The sequence below is a fragment of the Trichomycterus rosablanca genome, chromosome 7, assembly GCF_030014385.1.
Source record: "Trichomycterus rosablanca isolate fTriRos1 chromosome 7, fTriRos1.hap1, whole genome shotgun sequence".
NCBI lineage: Eukaryota > Metazoa > Chordata > Actinopteri > Siluriformes > Trichomycteridae > Trichomycterus > Trichomycterus rosablanca.
Window position 1 is genome coordinate 25,046,816 of NC_085994.1, and position 19,971 is coordinate 25,066,786.

The following is a 19,971-nucleotide window of genomic DNA, read 5'->3' on the forward strand; positions in this document are numbered from 1 at the left end:
GATGACAACAACTGTAAATTTGCCAGGGAATTTTTGGAATTGTTACAGTGTTTTAATTTCACACAACATATAAATTTTCCAACTCATAAAAAAGGTCATACTCTTGACCTTGTCTGCTCTACTGGTGTCCTAGTTCATCAGCCGTCCAGCCATGACCTTACTGTCTCTGATCATTTGACAGTCATCATGGACATTGAGGTCACTAAGCCCATCACTAGAGCTAAAAGTAAAATATCCTTCAGGAATCTTCAATATATCTCTCCCTCTGCTTTCTCAGATTCTCTTGTTAAAAAGATGTCTGTCTGTCCTGTACTGTCTAGTAATTCATCTGACCTTGTCGATTACTATAATGACATACTCGCCTCATGTCTTGATGAGCTGGCTCCTTTGAGAACCAAATTTGTTTCATTTAGTCATTCTGCACCATGGTACACAATTGAGCTTCACCAAATGAAATCCCGTAAACGCCAGCTTCAAAGACTTTATAAGAAAACCGGTCTAACAGTACATTATCAGATTTATTCTGATTATCTTCAACATTACAAAGACGCTCTTACGGCAGCCCGATCCACTTACTATTCCGAACTCATACATGCTGGATCAACAAATCATAAGACTCTCTTTTCCACAATAAATAAACTTCTCAAACCAGTTGACAATACTACCAATTCCTTTACAGTTGACAAGTGTAACTCTTACCTCTCATTTTTTCAAACAAAAGTTGAGAACATCCACAATTTTCTGACAGTTTCCCCTGTCATCTCTGTTTCTCCGCCTATCTCACCTCAATTTATTACCCAGCCTCTGTCTCAGTTCTCACCTGTGTCTCATTTGGACCTATCTGAGATCTTAACAGGGATGCGAAGCTCCACTTGTGTTTTGGATCCTGCTCCATCAAAACTTGTTAAGGGTTGTTTTCCAGTTATCTCATCACCTATCACAGAGATAATCAATTCCTCTCTTAGTCCTGGCTCAGTCCCTCAATCACTCAAATTGGCTGCTGTTACTCCCATACTTAAAAAACCTGGACTTGACTAACATTATGAGTAACTTTCGGCCCATTTCCAATCTTCCATTTCTGTCGAAAATACTGGAACGTGTTGTTGCCTCACAGCTCAAAGATCACCTAAATTCCAATAATCTATTTGAATCATTTCAGTCTGGTTTCCGCCCCCAGCACAGCACTGAGTCAGCCCTCCTCAAAGTCACAAATGACCTTCTTCTTTCCTCAGACTCTGGACAAATTAATATTCTCGTCCTCCTTGATCTTACTGCAGCTTTTGACACCATTAATCACTCCATTCTTCTGTCCCGCCTTGAATCCTCTGTCAACATCACTGGTACTGCCCTTTTGTGGTTAAGGTCATATCTCGTAAACAGACAACAGTTTGTTAATATCAACAATTGTAGTTCTGCCATTGCTCCACTGTCCCAAGGTGTTCCCCAAGGCTCAGTGTTAGGTCCCCTTTTGTTTATTCTTTATATGCTCCCCCTTGGTGACATCATACGTTGGCATGGTTTACATTTCCACTGCTATGCTGATGATATTCAGCTTTACATCTCCTCCAAATCCATTAATACTGAACTTCACTCCACTCAAATTGCATCACTGAAATGAAATTGTGGATGAAAGCTAATTTCCTCAAATTAAACTGTGAAAAATCTGATATGATCATCGTAGGTCATACAACCCTGGCAAAAACCACGAAAAATTTTCAAATTACCATTGATAATGACACTTTGTCTCCGTCTTCTAACATCCGAAATCTTGGTGTAATTTTTGATAGCAACCTCTCTTTTGACCGCCATGTAAATCACATCACCAAAACTGCTTTCTTTCATCTAAAAAACATAGCACGTCTACGTCCATCACTCTCCTTTTCTGCCGCCGAAACCTTGATTCATGCTTTTATTACATCCAGAATTGATTATTGCAATAGCATCCTTTATGGTACATCTAACAAAATCCTAAAAAAACTTCAGTATATCCAGAATTCAGCTGCTCGCCTCCTTACTCATACTCGCTGCCGTGATCATATTACACCTGTTCTCCAAAAACTTCATTGGCTTCCCGTTGCTCAACGCATTCAATTCAAAATTCTTCTATTCACTCACAAAGCTCTCCATAATCAGGCCCCATCCTACCTCACCGACCTGCTCCATCAGCACATTCCCTCCCGTAGCCTTCGCTCTTCTGAGGCTAACCTACTGTCCATACCCTCTAGGACCAAGCACCGGACCTGGGGTGACAGGGCCTTTTCCATAGCTGCTCCATCTTTATGGAATGCTCTCCCCAAACACCTACGAGATTGTCCTGACCTGTCCAAATTCAAGTCACTTCTCAAAACTCATCTATTAAAAATGGCATTTAACTTGTAACAACACGAAATAAATGCTTTTATTTTTGCTATTCTTTTTAATAGTTTTTATACTTAGATCACGACAGAAATGTGAAGTCCTAGATCCTAAAACTTGTAAAGTTTTCAGTTTCCTGATTGCATGTGAATCTGTCCTGTTTCTGTCTAATTTTAAGAAATTGTTCTATATTTGTTGTTCTCTCTCATAATTTAGCTAATTTTTAATGAACTGTCTTATGCTGCTCTCTTTGTTTTTATCTTAATTATTCTTGATGTTGATGTACTATTTAGATTTTGTACTATGATTTGTATGGTGTATGTACGTATTTGTTTTGATTATTTGTCTTATGTAAAGCGTCTTTGAGTATCTTGAAAAACGCTATATAAATAAAATGTATTATTATTATTATTATTGAAATGCTTTTTTACGGAGCCACTCCTTTGTTGCCCGAGCGGTGTGTTTGGGATCATTGTCATGCTGGAAGACCCAGCCACGTTCCATCTTCAATGCTCTCACTGATGGAAGGAGGTTTTGGCTTAAAATCTCACAATACATGGCCCCGTTCATTCTTCCCTTAACACGGATCAGTCGTCCTGTCCCCTTTGCAGAAAAACAGCCCCAAAGCATGATGTTTCCACCCCCATGCTTCACAGTAGGTATGGTGTTCTTGGGATGCAACTCAGCCTCCAAACATGGCGAGTTGAGTTTTTACCAAAAAGTTCCATTTTGGTTTCATCTGACCACATGATATTCTCCCAATCCTCTTCTGGATCATCCATATGCTCTCTGGCAAACTTCAGACGGGCCTGGACATGTACTGGCTTAAGCAGGGGGACACGCCTGGCACTGCAGGATTTGAGTCCCTCTCGGCGTAGTGTGTTACTGATGGTAGCCTTTGTTACTTTGGTCCCAGCTCTCTGCAGGTCATTCATCAGGTCCCTCCGTGTAGTTCTGGGATTTTTGCTCACCGTTCTCATGATCATTTTGACCCCACGGGATGAGATCTTGCGTGGGGCCCCAGATCGAGGGAGATTATCAATGGTCTTGTATGTCTTCCATTTTTTTACAATTACTCCCACAGTTGATTTATTCACACCAACCTGCTTGCCTATTGTAGATTCACTCTTCCCAGCCTGGTGCAGGTCTTACAATTTTCTTCCTGATGTCCTTCGACAGCTCTTTGGTCTTGGCCATGGTTGAGTTTGGAGTCTGACTGTTTGAGGCTGTGGACAGGTGTCTTTTATACAGATAACGAGGTCAAACAGGTGCCATTAATACAGGTAACGAGTGGAGGACAGAAGAGCTTCTTAAAGAAGAAGTTACAGGTCTGTGAGAGCCAGAAATCTTGCTTGTTTGTGGGTGACCAAATACTTATTTTCCACCATAATTTACAAATAAATTCTTTAAAAATCCTACAATGTGATTTCCTGGATTTTTTTTCTCATTTTGTCTCTCATAGTTGAAGTGTACCTACGATGAAAATTACAGACCTCTCTCATCTTTCTAAGTAGGAGAACTTGCACAATAAGTGGCTGACTAAATACTTTTTGGCCCCACTGTACACACTACAAGGTTTAAAATAGTCGGCAGCATTAGCAAAAGTGTGCAAGAAAAAGCCATTCATGGACTAGAATTTTCGTCTTTTGACAGAACGTGAAGCCTCGCACCATCGCTGGATGTTCTTGGTTTACATTCAACCATTAAGGTAGGCTGTGCTATGTAATGTGGCTTCCATTTATTCTATCATTCAATTTATAAGTGTTATTCAATGACTGCTGTGAAATGATGCACTTTTCTTTAAAAATCAATTAACTATACTAATTAAGCAACTATAGTAAATATACACCAATCAGGCATAACATTATGACCACCTTGCTAATATTGTGTTGGACCTTCTTTTGCTGCCCCGTACGCAACAATTTGTGATGCACTGTGTATTCTGACAACTTTCTATCAGAACCAGCATTAAGTTCTTCAGCAATTTGAGCTACAGTAGCTCGTCTGTTGGATCGGACCACACGAGCCAGCCTTAGCTCCCCACGTGCTTTAATGAGCCTTGGCCACCCATGACCCTGTCGCTGGGTTACCACTGTTCCTTCCTTGGACCACTTTTGATAGATGCTGACCAATACAGACTGGGAACACGCCACAAGAGCTGCAGTTTTGGAGATGCTCTGACCTAGTCGTCTAGCCATCACAATTTGGCCCTTGTCAAACTTGCTCAAATCCTTACGCTTGCCCATTTTTCCTGCTTCTAACACATCAACAAACTAAAATGTACACTTGCTGCCTAATATATCCCACCCACTAACAGGTGCTGTGATGAAGAGATAATCAGTGTTATTCACTTCAACTGTCATAATGTTATGCCTCGTCTGTGTAGTATTACTATATTATATTATAGAATTACTGACTATAGTTAATCATGTAAATGATGTAGTACCAGACACACATATCCAATCACAAGTACTGAAAACACAGGTTAAGTTGTAATTGTTCATGTAAACAGACAGAGCTAATAAGAAATAAAATGGGTTAAGATATGTTACCGGTGAGTCAGGCATGTGTTCATCATCACGGCACAAGGAGCTGTTGAAGGCTTTATTAAACGTCTCACTTTTCTGTTTTTCCTTATCTATGGTGGCCAGAATTACCTATGTGAAAATCATAGAGAGAGAAAGAGAGGACCTTGTGTTAATGTCCTATAAATATGTTATAGATGTTCTGTTACAGGGCCTACACTAGCAGTTTTATATTGCTTGTGGCAGCAGTACAGTAAGATAAAATGTGGATTTAAGAAGCAGCCTAAACAAATTCATTTTAAAATGATTCTAAGTGAGTGTTTTGTACATGACTGTGCTGATTGTGTTTAAATATTATACACTGCCTACAAAATAAAGGGGAACACTTAGTCATCACAGTATAACACAAAGTTAATTACATTTCAGGGATATCAATCTGTGCAGTTGGGCAGCACATGCATTTTGCCAACATCCTCGTTACTATTTACTGGTAGCATAAGCCGGTACCTGCAGCCCATTCAGGTTACATAGGTAGTTCGGGGCGGCACGGTGGCTAAGTGGGTAGCACTGTCGCCTCACAGCAAGAAGGTCCTGGGTTCGATCCCCAGGTGGGGCGGTCTGGGTCCTTTCTGTGTGGAGTTTGTATGTTCTCCCCGTGTCTGTGTGAGTTTCCTCCCACAGTCCAAAGTCATGCAAGTGAGGTGAATTGGAGATACAAAATTGTCCATAACTGTTTGATGTTAAAACTTGTGGCTGATAATCCTTGTGTAACGAGTAACTACCAGTTGTGTCATGAATGTATCCAAAGTGTAAAACATGACGTTAAAATCCTAATCCTCAACAAATGTGCATATACAGGGGTTGGACAATGAAACTGAAACACCTGGTTTTAGACCACAATAATTTATTAGTATGGTGTAGGGCCTCCTTTTGCGGCCAATACAGCGTCAATTCGTCTTGGAAATGACATATACAAGTCCTGCACAGTGGTCAGAGGGATTTTAAGCCATTCTTCTTGCAGGATAGTGGCCAGGTCACTACGTGATGCTGGTGGAGGAAAACGTTTCCTGACTCGCTTCTCCAAAACACCCCAAAGTGGCTCAATAATATTTAGATCTGGTGACTGTGCAGGCCATGGGAGATGTTCAACTTCACTTTCATGTTCATCAAACCAATCTTTCACCAGTCTTGCTGTGTGTATTGGTGCATTGTCATCCTGATACATGGCACCGCCTTCAGGATACAATGTTTGAACCATTGGATGCACATGGTCCTCCAGAATGGTTCGGTAGTCCTTGGCAGTGACGCGCCCATCTAGCACAAGTATTGGGCCAAGGGAATGCCATGATATGGCAGCCCAAACCATCACTGATCCACCCCCATGCTTCACTCTGGGCATGCAACAGTCTGGGTGGTACGCTTCTTTGGGGCTTCTCCACACCGTAACTCTCCCGGATGTGGGGAAAACAGTAAAGGTGGACTCATCAGAGAACAATACATGTTTCACATTGTCCACAGCCCAAGATTTGCGCTCCTTGCACCATTGAAACCGACGTTTAGCATTGGCACGAGTGACCAAAGGTTTGGCTATAGCAGCCCGGCCGTGTATATTGACCCTGTGGAGCTCCCGACGGACAGTTCTGGTGGAAACAGGAGAGTTGAGGTGCACATTTAATTCTGCCGTGATTTGGGCAGCCGTGGTTTTATGTTTTTTGGATACAATCCGGGTTAGCACCCGAACATCCCTTTCAGACAGCTTCCTCTTGCGTCCACAGTTAATCCTGTTGGATGTGGTTTGTCCTTCTTGGTGGTATGCTGACATTACCCTGGATACCGTGGCTCTTGATACATCACAAAGACTTGCTGTCTTGGTCACAGATGCGCCAGCAAGACGTGCACCAACAATTTGTCCTCTTTTGAACTCTGGTATGTCACCCATAATGTTGTGTGCGTTGCAATATTTTGAGCAAAACTGTGCTCTTACCCTGCTAATTGAACCTTCACACTCTGCTCTTACTGGTGCAATGTGCAATTAATGAAGATTGGCCACCAGACTGGTCCAATTTAGCCATGAAACCTCCCACACTAAAATGACAGGTGTTTCAGTTTCATTGTCCAACCCCTGTATATATATATATATATATATATATATATATATATATATATATATATATATATATATATATATATATATATATATATATATATATATATATATGTATATATGTATATATATATATATATATATATATATATATATATATATATATATATATATATATATATGTATGTATATATATAGGTCTAGTAACATTAAGCAGGTTACACAGATTCCCAAAATCCCTTGCTGTATATTTTGATTAAATGTATTCTAATATTGTCTTTTAGTTATTTTAATATTTTACTTAACAAAATTATTGTCGAGTTTTTACTATCGCCGAACTTTACCACTTGCTACTAGAGGGTCATATACAAAACTAACTGCAGAAAGTCCGAATGCACATGTATAAGCCGGGTGCTGCATTCTGAATGGCTGAGCTGAATGTCACTTACATAACGCCACTACAATATTGTAATACAATAATAACGACCTGGCGAGTGCAGCCAATGAGTGCGGTGGGCCCCAATGCATCTGCTCCCCCTGCACCCCCGGTAGTTACGCCCCAGCAGCTCCTTCAGGATGGCACATCCATTTGTGCCATTGCAAGAAGGTTTGCTTGTCTTAGCAAAGTCTCAAAAGCACTGAGGACATGCCAGGTCACAGACTGTTACACAAGGAAAGCTTCAAGCCACAAGGGCATCAACCCAGCAGCAGAACTGGCATCTGCTCCTTTGTGTGAAGAGGAACAGTAAAGGCACCGCCAGAGCCCTACAAAATGACCTCCAACAGGCTACTGGTGTGCATGTTTCTTATAAGCTACCAAGAAGGTGTCAAGTTTTCTAAAAAAAAAAAACTACAATGTTGTTTGTTTGTTTATTAGGATTTTAACGTCATGTTTTACACTTTGGTTACATTCATGACAGAAACGGTAGTTACTCATTACACAAGGTTCATCAGCTCACAAGGTTATATCGAACACAACACAGTCTTGGACAATTTAGCGTCTCCAGTTCAACATGCAAACTCCACACAGAAAGGTCCCGGGGATCAAACCCAGGACCTTCTTGCTCTGAGGCAACAGTGCTACTTACTTAGCTACCGTGGACTACAATGTTTTCTGCATACACAATATATGGCTAAAAGTATGTGGACACCTGACTATGAGCGTACTGGATATACTATTCCAAAACCCTCAACATCATTAATATTATTAAGAAGTTAACTCAGACTTTGCAGATTAATCAGCTTCCACTGTTCTGGGAAAAATTTGGAGCATGTCTGTGGAAATTTATGTCCATTTGGTCAAAAAAGCATTTAAGGTGCTGATTTTAAAGGGCAGGCCTGGCTTAAAATCAAGACAAAACTTGTTAAACCATGTTCTTATAGACATTGTATAAGGCACAGTCATGCCGAAATGGAAAAGGCCTTTCCCAAACTGTTGCCACAACAATGGAAGCATTACATTTATTTTAGATAATTGACTGTATAAATCTGTTAACAGTGGGTGTGGCTGAAACATCTGAACTCAACAATGAGATATGCATTCTAGATACACACTGTGTGCTATGTAGTAAATACATAGTGTTCCAATTTGTCATGCACAGGGTATTATTTTTAATCATCCAGATGCACATAAGCAGAGATGTCAATGCTGCTTGCATTCACGAATACACAATTCCTTTGATTTACCAAACAACATCTGCTCTATTTCTGTGCTTTCATATACTGTATATGCTAATTTGATCATGCATGTAAACAACATACCTTTATCCAATCCTCTTTTTCTTCAGCACTTCTGTAAATCAAATATAAACAATTTTAAGCACATATCCACACTCAGAGATCAAATGTAGTCAAATACAACACACACAAATCAGACAGCTGCTGTTAGCTCGTTATTTTGCATATTTTGCTATCATGCTACCATTGGCAATAAATAAGGCAAACAGATCATCATAATCAGCATGGTTCTAAACTGATATTTTTTAACGTGTGGTCTATACAGCCAGACAGTAAGCAAGTATTAGCCTTCATTTTAAATTTTTTCTGGTCTGTATGGAGCTAAGATGATTCCTGGGTGATAGAGATCTGTCACAAATCAAGCCTCTTTGTGCTCCTGAAGCCATATTTATGTGCCACGCCCCTCTCTCCAGGAGCACATATTGAAGAGGGTCTTGTTTATGTTTCAGAGTTGACTCCCCTTCTCAATGATTGGTCAGTGAAGCTAATGATCCACAGCTGCTCCTCATTTCAGGTGTAATGCTCACGGCATTTAAGGGAGCAGGCTTGGCCTGCTTTTAACTTTGCTATGCTTTTGGGTGGAATCTTTAATTGTTGACATGTCATGACTTGTATGCTGTTCATGATTTTGGTTCTTGCTCTTGCTCTGGCTCATACTCTTGCTTTTGCTTAGAGGTCTGGTTTAGTCTTGTTCATGTCTTATGTTAGTCTAAAATCATGTTTAGCCTTAGCATAGGGTTCGGGTTTAGCTTTGGCATTGATCATGTGAGTTTAGATTAGTGTTAGCATTTAGTTTAGCTTTAGCATTGTTCATGTTTAGATTAGCGTTAGCAGTTAGCATTTAGGTTAGCCATTAACATAGGTCATGTGTTTGTCTGGTCTTGTGTACCCGACTTGTGTTTTATTATAAACGTTATTAACCATCTCTGCGTGTGTGTCCGCCCCCTCTTGTCTCATCTAGCCTATTCGTTACAAGATCACTGGACCAGCTACTGTCAGTAGACTGGAGTATGGTTGCATCAAAGTATTAAAACAGTATGGCTTTACTCGATCTGACCCACAGTGTTTTTCTGTAAGCTACATTTTTTTGTTACAGATTTTATATTTTATCCAGTTTCCTGTTTTTTTCAATGTAAAATATTTACAGAATTATGATAGTGGTGTTGAAGAAGATGATCACAAAGAATTGCAAGGTTACAGAAATGTTCTACTCTCTGAGATTGTGTTGAGGCAAAATTAGTTCAAGTGTGTCAAATCTCAATTGTCAGTGCCTGAAAGTGGCAAATCTGACCTTGTTTTACACACGTTTACACATTAGTTTTATCATGAACGGTGTTAATTTCTACCATGCTTCTACTTGCAAACAAAAAGCACAAACAAACCTGGCCTGGAGCTCGAGAGAGCGTTGTTTGCCCATGATGGCAAATGTGTGAGGCAGGTTCTGTTTCACATTCTCCTGAACCTGAAATGACAACAATTGATAAGTTATCATACATTAACATGCACATACACTCATCATGTACACTCTTGTATACTTTATATGCATGACATGAGCACAAACAGGCAAACATTTTGTGAAAGTTACATGCACATGGTTTACCTCCATGCCTGCAATATCAATCCTCTCTCTGACACTGAACTTCTGTCCCATCAGTCTCAGTTTGGGCACACAGTACAGCAACATGTTATTAAACTGTAAAGGGAGGAAAAACAATTTAGCAACTAAATAGTTCAGAAATAAACCAATTTAGAATCAAAAATGAAAAACACTTGATTTTTAAACATCTGTATAAGTAAACATATTATAATAAGTAATGGACTTAAATTATTCTGTTTATAAAGTTACGATAAGGATACACCAAGTCCATGAAAATGCTTGTTTCTAATTAGCCACAGGTATGTGCATAACTTATATCAGTACGCTGCAGCAACGACAACGCAAATGAATAAAGTATCCCGTAAGTGGTCACAGCAACAGACACCTCAACATCAGTAGTCGCTGTTGCAGCAGCAACAAAAGATACTCTTTATTTACATTTTCAGCCTTTTTTATTCAAAGTGACTTACAGTATACAGTCTAAGCAATTGAGGGTTAAGGGCCTTGCTCAAGGGCCCAACAGTGGTAACCTGGCAGTTGTCGGGTTCGAACCAGCAACCTTCTGATTACTAGTTCAGAACCTTAACCACTAGGCTACAACATACTTCATCTGACACATGAACATCCATGTGTCAAACGTACACAACATGTGTTGTGTGCATATAGTCAATATAATAAATTACAAAATCATCTAAATAACAATTATTTTAAACTATGAAATAATAATGTGCACAAAATGTTGGTTAATCATTAATAATTTTTTTCTATTTATTTATGCATTTTCTGCCTTTTTCTCCCGATTTAGCATCGCTGCTGGGGATCCCAATTGCATTCAAGGAGGCTATATTTGCCTGCTCTCACCACCTTCGAAGCGTGCGCAGTCCTTACGGACCCCTTCTTTAACACCCGGGCTCCAGTGGATTCGCACATGAGGCTCGTGCACTTTCTGCGAAGGCGCCTCGGCCTGCTAACCAGGGTCCTTGCACAGCGTTTGAAGACCCCACCCATTTAGTCCGGTCATTTTCTCACCCAGCAGACATGGTGGGCCCGCTAGATGGCGCCCAGGTAGCACAGCCGTGATTCGAACCGGGGTGTTCAGAATCTCGGCAATGTTGTGCTAGTGGAATATCCTGCTGTGGCACATGAGCGCTTAAATAATTTTTACAATTTATTTTTATTACTGCTTTACCTGGTCAGGGTGAACATAAGTGAGTGAATTACATCCTGGACAGAACGCCAATCCATCACAGGACAACAAACACTAAAACATTAATTCACTCACTCACACACAGAATAAAGTTTAGAGCTGCCCTTTTACCTTCTGTATGTTTTGGAAACTAGGGAGAAATTGGTCAACAGTGATCACACCCAGGTCCCCGGAAGTAATTATGCTTAATTAAATTTCCGACTCACCAGGTAGAGGTATCTGTCCTGGGCTGTACCATTTTTAGCAGACATCTTTTTGATATGCCCCTCTTTGATAAGTTCATTAGCAGGATTAACAATGTCCTCTTCACCACCCAGCCGTTCGTACACTTCCAACAGCTTGTGCATCTTCTCCTAATGGTACAAACATTACACAAACATTTGTCTCTCTCACACACAAATGCAGCTGAGAAGATGGCGTTTTACATATTTGCGTAAGTCTGTGTCAAAAAGTACATTTATAGGATTACCACAAAGATAAACACACAACATGGCCAACAATGTGTAGACACTTAGGTGTTACATCCATAGGTTTTTGTTGTACCAAAATGATAGTAAAAAATACAAAGGTAGACTTAACCAGATTTAGGACCTTGCAGGGATTTCGGCACTAAAGCATTAGAGAGGTTGGGCACTGATGCTGGGCGGTAAGACATAGCTTACAATCAGCATTCAGGGGCAGCAAGCCGTATGCATCTTATCACCCACACATTGACGAGTGTTGTGCCACCTAGTATGGCGAGACACACCCTAAGAGCACTCTTTCCTCATCTCTGTGTAGGCACCTCTAATCAGCCAGCAGAGGTCGTAATTGCACTATTCTGACAGAGAAAGACCCATATCCGGCTTAGTCCCGCCCATCTGAACAACAGGCCAATCGTTGTTCATGTGACCGCTCAGCCTCAGCTGGCAAGGCAGAGCTGAGATTCGATAAGATGTATTTGAGATCCCAGCTCTGGTTGCAGTGTGTGTTTTTACCGCTGCGCCACCTGAGCGGCTGCCCTTAGCTCTTCTAACATGACTGTGTCCCCTGTGCACAAAGTAAACTCCAAAAACACATGGTTTGATGTGTTTGGCATATAGTAACTCCAGTAGCCTGAACAAAGCCCAGACCATTTCAATTATTACATTAAAATCTTGGAATTGGAAAACTGAAAGCAAACCAAGTTTCCTCATCTTCACCATACTTTACATGTGCTACACTTATCTCAAACTGGTAGTTATGCCTGCAGTGTGCTTTACAAGGCAATGATTTTTTGCTCAAGTACAAAAACCCAATCCATGAAGCTCCTGATGCGTAATAATATCTAGCCTTTTAAACCTCCATAATAACAATATAAAAACTATATTATAAGTATATGAAAACATGCAGTGACTCAAAAGGTATGTATCATAGTCTGTTATCATGTCTATTATAGTATATCTATTTAAAGTACCCTATAATAATATTATGCCCCAATCTTGTCATTTTCCGATTCCCGATTGTAAATCCACTGCCACTTATACATCCCCTGATCTGATCAAGGAGAGACGAATCACCACACGCTATCAGGTTCAGAGACACACGCTAAGCTTTTAGATAATCCATCACTAGTGCAGGTGACTTGGCCAGAGAGCAGAGGCCACAATTGTCCTTGGCCAACAAATTTTTTGCCTTCTTCCTGTGTGTAAACGGCAGTAAAATTCACAGCTGAGATTTAAAGTTGGATCTTAGTGGTGGTGGGCTAGTGCATTAGACCGCCGCTGCACCACCCATGCATGTAGAGTGTGTATATATATATTCAAGAGCCAAGACAGAACAAAACGTATTACTTAATTAAGACAGTATTGCTAATAACAGTATAAGCTAATAAGTAAAAACAGTGTACAAAATTTTGACTGGTAGTATATACATACAATTCATTTCAATATATTATGGTTTAAAATTATTTATTATAATTTTTTAATTAAAATAATTATAAAAAAGAATTCTATTGTATAATAAAATATAATAATACAATTATTATTTTTAATCAGTAAAATATCATTTAAATAAAAATACAAAAAAATCATTAGTAAAGAATTTTTGGCTTGGATTTTAAAACGAAATTCCAACTTTTTAGAAGGATTTTTTTTAGTTCTTTGGATACTGACTAAAAGAAACAACTGTGAAATAAAAACAAAAATAACAAACAATAAAGCATAAGAACTGATAAAAAATTTGCTGTCATAAAAAGAACAGATTTGCCTGTCTGTGAACATAGACAGGAAGTGGAAACTGTTCGTCCTGTCTGACACACACATACACACATGCATGCGCACACACGCACGCACACAGACACAAAGACTAGCTTGTCAGTGGGGAGGGGAAAAAAAGAGTCAAACTTACCATCTTTTTGATAGCTGCATTAGAATGGTTAGCTGCTGTGGAGATTAAATCCAGAGCCTCTAAAAGTAGGAGACACAAAGTAGTTAATTGCTTGAGGTTAATGTTTAGGATAGAAAAAGGTTTAATGTCATAAAAGATTTAATTTTAGCTATTAACAAAAGACATACAAAGGAGAATGCAATGGTAACAGGATCCATCCAAATCGAATGTAACCCTTTACAGTAAACCTTCAATCTGATAAAGCCTTTGCAATACAGTACATTATCTATGACAATAACATGAACTGTATATCCAGTCACATAATGAAATGCAAGTTAGTTAGTTTAATCTTAAAAACTTTGCCATTATTTTTATGTTTTGTCAAAAGTATGTGGACAACTGACTGTGACCTTGCTGGAAATAGCCATTTCAAAACCATGGTCATTACTTTTGAGTTGGTTTCATCTTTGTTGCCATAACAGTCTCCAATGTTTTGAAAGGCTGTTGCCACAAAGTTGGAATCATTATAACATTTCAGCAGTGTTAACAACTATATATAGGCATTGGCTGGCTTACTAAAAATAATTTAGATTAAATAATTAAATCATAATTTTATTAATTTTTTATTGGTAAACATGTTCTTGCAATAAAAATGTGTATAACTGTTCAACTTGCGCTTTGTTATTTTTGCATGCGATTAATTGCGATTAATTTGGTTCATTAATCGCGATTAATCTCGATTAAAAACTTTAATCTCGTGACAGTCCTAGTTTTTTTGTATACACACGTGGACAAAATTGTTGGTACCTTTCCCTTCTTAAAGAAAGAAAAACCCACAATGGTCACTGAAATAACTTAAAACAGACAAAAGTAATAATTAATACAAATGTACTGAAAATCAGCTAATAAAAATCAGACATTGCTTTTGAGTTGTGGTTTAACAGAATAATTTAAAAAAACAAACTAATCAAACTGGCCCGGACAAAAATAATGGTACCCTTAACTTAACATTTTGTTGCACAACCTTTTGAGGCAATCACTGCAATCAAGTGATTTCTGTAACTCTCAATGAGACTTCTGCACCTGTCCACAGGTATTTTGGCCCACTCATCGTAAGCAAACTGCTCCAGCTGTCTCAGGTTTGAAGGGTGCCATCTCCAGACCAGTGGCGGCTCCTGCCAAATCTCTCAGGGGGGGCAATTGTTGCGATGATGGCCAAGGTGACCCGTTCAATGGGTAAATTAAAGCTTAAATAATTAACATCTTAAGTCATCTGTCAGTTTGCCCTCACAAATAACTTTGAACATGGAGAGAGAGCAGCTTTACCATTAATCATAAAATTAAGTAAAGCCTTCACACTAACAATTTAATTCAGTCATCATCAGATAGAATTTTATTTTTAGGTGCAGCAGATCCAGAATAAAGATTGGCATCGGGGCTGATGTGCAATGAATAAAGAAGTACAATTAAACAATTGGGGAGATACAATAAGTGCAATCATAATTCACTATTTAAAAATTATATTACTTACTTGTAATTTACTTGTAACTTATGTGATCCCCCCCCCCCCCTTTGTAGATGCTTGATGTTTAAATTTGGTCTGGGTGGCCCTAATTCTTTAGTTGCTAATTTATCCTGATTACTACGATGACTGAATGGCATCGATGGAATTGCTCCGAACTGAGGTGATGGTAGTCATGGTGACGAGATCGCGACACCAGGTTAAGTGTGACGCAAGCACGTAAGTGCGAGGCCTCCCAGAAGCCATTCAGAATGTATTGCAGCGCCTGCAGTTCGAAAAAAAGAGCCTTAACATGAGAATCTATGAGAGCAATCCAGGGCGATTTTCAGTCAGACTGAAATCACCCCAAAAGGGGCGGTACTGTACGGAACACAACTCGACGCTGATTGGACTATGATATTCAAAGGCAAGACAGACCAGAACAGTCACAGCTGTGATAAAAAAATTTCTTCCCTTTCGTCCTTTGGTGGTGCGTCGCCCGATCGCCCTAAGGAACGAGCCGCCCCTGCTCCAGACTCTACGTTTCAGCTCCTTCCACAGATGTTCAATAGGATTTAGATCGGGACTCATAGAAGGCCTCTTCAGAATAGTCCAATGCTTTGCTCTTAGCCATTCTTGGATTAATTGGATTGCCATTTTTTTTCCTCTTGCGGCCATGTCCAGGGAGGTTGGCTACAGTCCAGTAGACCTTAAACTTCTGAATAATATGTGCAACTGTAGTAACAGGAACATCAAGCTGCTTGGAGATGGTCTTTGCCTTTAACATGTTTGTCTATAATGTTCTTTCTAATCTCCTAAGACAACTATCTCCTTAGCTTTCTGTGGTTCATGTTCAGTGTGGTACACACCATGATACCAAACAGCACAGTGACTACTGTTCACCCTTTAAATAGGCAGACTGACTGATTACAAGTTTGAAGACACCTGTGATGCTAATTACAGGACACACCTTCGTTTAACATGTCCCTGTGGTCAATTTATTTTCAATCTTTTCTAGGGGTACCATCATTTTATTATTATTATTTTATTATTCTGTGTTATAATTATTAAGCAATGTCTGATTTTCATTAGTTGATTTTCAGTAAATTTTTATTAATTATTACTTTTGTCAGTTTCAAGTCATTTCAGTGACCATTGTGGGTTTTTCTTTCTTCAATGGAAGGGAACCAACAATTTTGTCCACGTCTGTATTTATGGTAAAATGTTGTTTCACTTGGTACCATTAACTGACTTGTTTTTAGTATATACTGATTAGATACTGATCTAGTGATCAGAAGGTCGCTGTTGCAAACACTACTTGTGACAACACTCCAAATTGTCACAGTTAAGCCGTTGAGCAAGCTACTCAACGGCTTTGATTTTATTTTATTACAATTGTTTCAGATAAAACTGTCTGCTATATAAAATACAAATGTAGATATAAAATGCTGGAACCTGTTTGTTTACATTCATCCCCTACTTTAAATGCGGAATTTATTTGCATCTGATACAGAGACTTGATTTACATATTGCTGAAAAGACGTGTCCGTTATTTTGTTTACATCATTGAATTATTAGTGCAACTTACAATAATAATTGTTATTTAATTTTTGCTCTACAACCTTTAAATGAGCTTGATTTTAAAAAAATAATTCAAAATTAAAAAAATATTTTTTAATATTTTGCTTAAGCATTTTCTCCCATTTTTCTTCCTTTTAGCTGATCCAATTGCCCGATTGCGTCATGCTTTCTCTCCACCAATGCCGATCCCTGCTCTGATTGAGGAGAATGAAGCTAACTCACACCCCCTCCAACACGTGGGCAGCAGCCGTATGCATTTTGTCACCTACACTTTGACAAGTGCAATGCGGATCAGCACTGTGTACGGAGAGACACACCCTGATCTGCACTCTTTTCCCGTCTCTGTGCAGGCACCACCAATCAGCCAGCAGAGGTCGTAATTGCATTAGTTATGAGAGAGTCCCTATCCAGCTTTAATATCCCACTCCTATCTGAACAACAGGCCAATTGTTGTTTAAGTGGCTGCTCAGCCCAGCCGGCAGGCAGAGCTGAGATTCGATGCAATGTATTTGAGATCCCAGCTCTGGTATGCTAGCATATTTTACTGCTGTGCCTTGTTATTAATTTTAATATACTTTTTATACATTTGCATATCTTATTGTAGTTGACTTTGATAAATACACATTTTATTTCAAAGTTTAATTAATTGACAAATCTTTATTCTAAGATTCAAATGGTTTCTTTATTGTATATTACGTTTAAATTGACCAAATCTATGGTTTAATAAAAAGATAAATATTTAAACATGTGTACATATATTTTTACTAATACTTCTTTTCATAGCATGCTAATTGCTAATGTTTGTGTATCTTAAGAGATTTATGAACTTACTTTCTGTGTCCTTTCTATCTTGGGCATCACTGAGAAGTTTCTTTAGGTAGTCTTTGAGGAGAAGTTCATAACGAGGGATACGCTGCACCGGCTCCAACATGTGATGCTGCAACGTAAGGTTACCACATACATCCTGCTTCTGCATTCACATTCACACACCCACACAAACACACACACACACACACACACACACACACACACACAAATATTAAGCTGTTAGACGGGATCATGTTAGACTTCATGCACCTTTAATTTAATTCTTTATTTTAACTTAAATTGATTCATAAACTACACCTACATTTTGAAATAATACATGTGTTTGTTGTATATATTTTAATACCCAATAAAGTACTAAAATCGTCTAGAAAACCTCCACATCTTTACCCATATAAGAACCACAAGGTTCATTTGCAGCTGGCTGTCTATCTAACTGCAATTAAACTACATTAGCTCACATTTTGTCAAGTAGCCACAAGTGGGATTTCCGTATCAGTGTTAATTTGCATCATCTTATTGTCAATGATTGTGTGATACAACCCCATTTCAGAAGTTGGGGCTGTATGGAAAATGCAATAATATAAAAATGTAGTGTTTTACACATTTATTTGATTCTTATTTGATTGCAGACAGTTTGAACCTGAGATATTTTATGTTTTGTCTGCTCTATTTCATATGTTAACCGTGTCCAGAAGCGCCGTCGACTTCTCTGGATCTAGGATGGACCATCACACAGTGGAAACATACAGTATATTGTGGTCAGATGAATCAGCATTCCAGGTCTTTTTGAAATAAATGGATGCTGTGTGATCCGACCAAAAGATGAAAAGGCTGCGGAAGAAGAGGGTACAGGTATGGGACTGGCCTGCCTGCAGTTCTGACCCCAACACAGAATGTGTGAAGATTTTTTAAACATGAATTATCTTGGGTTCATACGGTCTGCAATAAAATAAAACTCAAAGTAAATGTAAGAATCTCTGTTGGGTTTTTTTCTTTAAGTATTTTAATTTTCCATACTGTCATAGCTTTTTCTGATTTGGGGTTGTAGTAACCAACCCTGGTAAAATACATTTATATTTACAGAATTTAGACTCTCTTTAGGTTGGTATGTACTCAGCACTTTCATAATAATCGTGTGGTTTGTAGGGCTAAAACAATGTCATTATGGCAGATACATTGCAAACAGCATTTAAACTTCTTGGTGTCATCATGATGTGGCTGGTATGAGCCCAATATGGTGAAAATGTTTATGAGAAATTAAATTCTTTGCTTAACAGGAACCAAGCAAAACCATAAATGTTGTCCTTATTCACTATGTATGCTTTTATAAAAATGGTACAGTATACAGCTTAATTGGAATTAATAAAGTAATAAGAAGCTTCCATCTAGTTATTTTAAATTTCGTTAGAATTCCTCTGCCGTTTGCCCCACTTCCATGCTGGCTGCGGAGGGTCACAAATGACTTATGCAGTAGCCTGCTGCTTCTTTACACTAATTAGTAGGTTCTTACTGTATGAAAGTGTGCGGACAGTCATGCTATGCCCTATGTGTATCCTTCACTACTTACATCGATCAGCCATAACATTAAAACCCCCTCCTTGTTTTTTACACTCACTGTCTATTTTATCAGCTCCACTTACCATATAGAAGCACTTTGTAGTTCTACAATTACTGACTGTAGTCCATCTGTTTCTCTGCTTCTCTGCTTTGTTAGCCCCCTTTCACCCTGTTCTTCAATGGTCAGCACTGTCCCAGGACCACTACAGAGTTTGGGTGGTGGATCATTATCAGCACTGTAGTGACACTGACATGGTGGTTCTGTGTTAGTGTGTGTTGTGCTGGTACGAGTCACAGCAGCGCATTTTTAAATACCTCACTGTCCCTGCTGGACTGAGAATAGTCCACCAACCAAAAATATATCTAGCCAACAGTGCTCCGTGGGCAGCATCCTGAGACCACTGATGAAGGTCTAGAAGATGACCAGCTTAAACAGCAGCAATAGATGAGCGATCGTCTCTGACTTTACATCTACAAGGTGAACCAACTAGGTAGGAGTGTCTAATAGAGTGAACAGTAAGTGGACACGGTATTCAAAAACTCCAGCAGCGCTGCTGTGTCTGATCCACTCATATCAGCACAACACACACTAACACACCACCACCATGTCAGTGTCACTGCAGTGCTGAGAAT

General features: G+C 39.1%; 1 protein-coding gene across 2 annotated transcripts in view; it reads right to left on the reverse strand.

Moving 5' to 3' along the window:
* The window catches only part of fgd (faciogenital dysplasia), a 168,423-nt gene that overhangs the window by 19,247 nt on the left and 129,205 nt on the right, over positions 1 to 19,971 (reverse strand). For both annotated transcript variants that reach the window (XM_062999168.1, XM_062999167.1), the window contains exons 8-14: positions 17,785 to 17,923; positions 13,893 to 13,951; positions 11,732 to 11,878; positions 10,322 to 10,414; positions 10,104 to 10,183; positions 8,746 to 8,776; positions 4,908 to 5,012 (exon numbers count right to left, since the gene is read on the reverse strand). In XM_062999168.1, the coding sequence (XP_062855238.1) occupies positions 4,908 to 5,012; positions 8,746 to 8,776; positions 10,104 to 10,183; positions 10,322 to 10,414; positions 11,732 to 11,878; positions 13,893 to 13,951; positions 17,785 to 17,923 (654 nt within the window). The remainder of the gene's footprint in view (positions 1 to 4,907; positions 5,013 to 8,745; positions 8,777 to 10,103; positions 10,184 to 10,321; positions 10,415 to 11,731; positions 11,879 to 13,892; positions 13,952 to 17,784; positions 17,924 to 19,971) is intronic.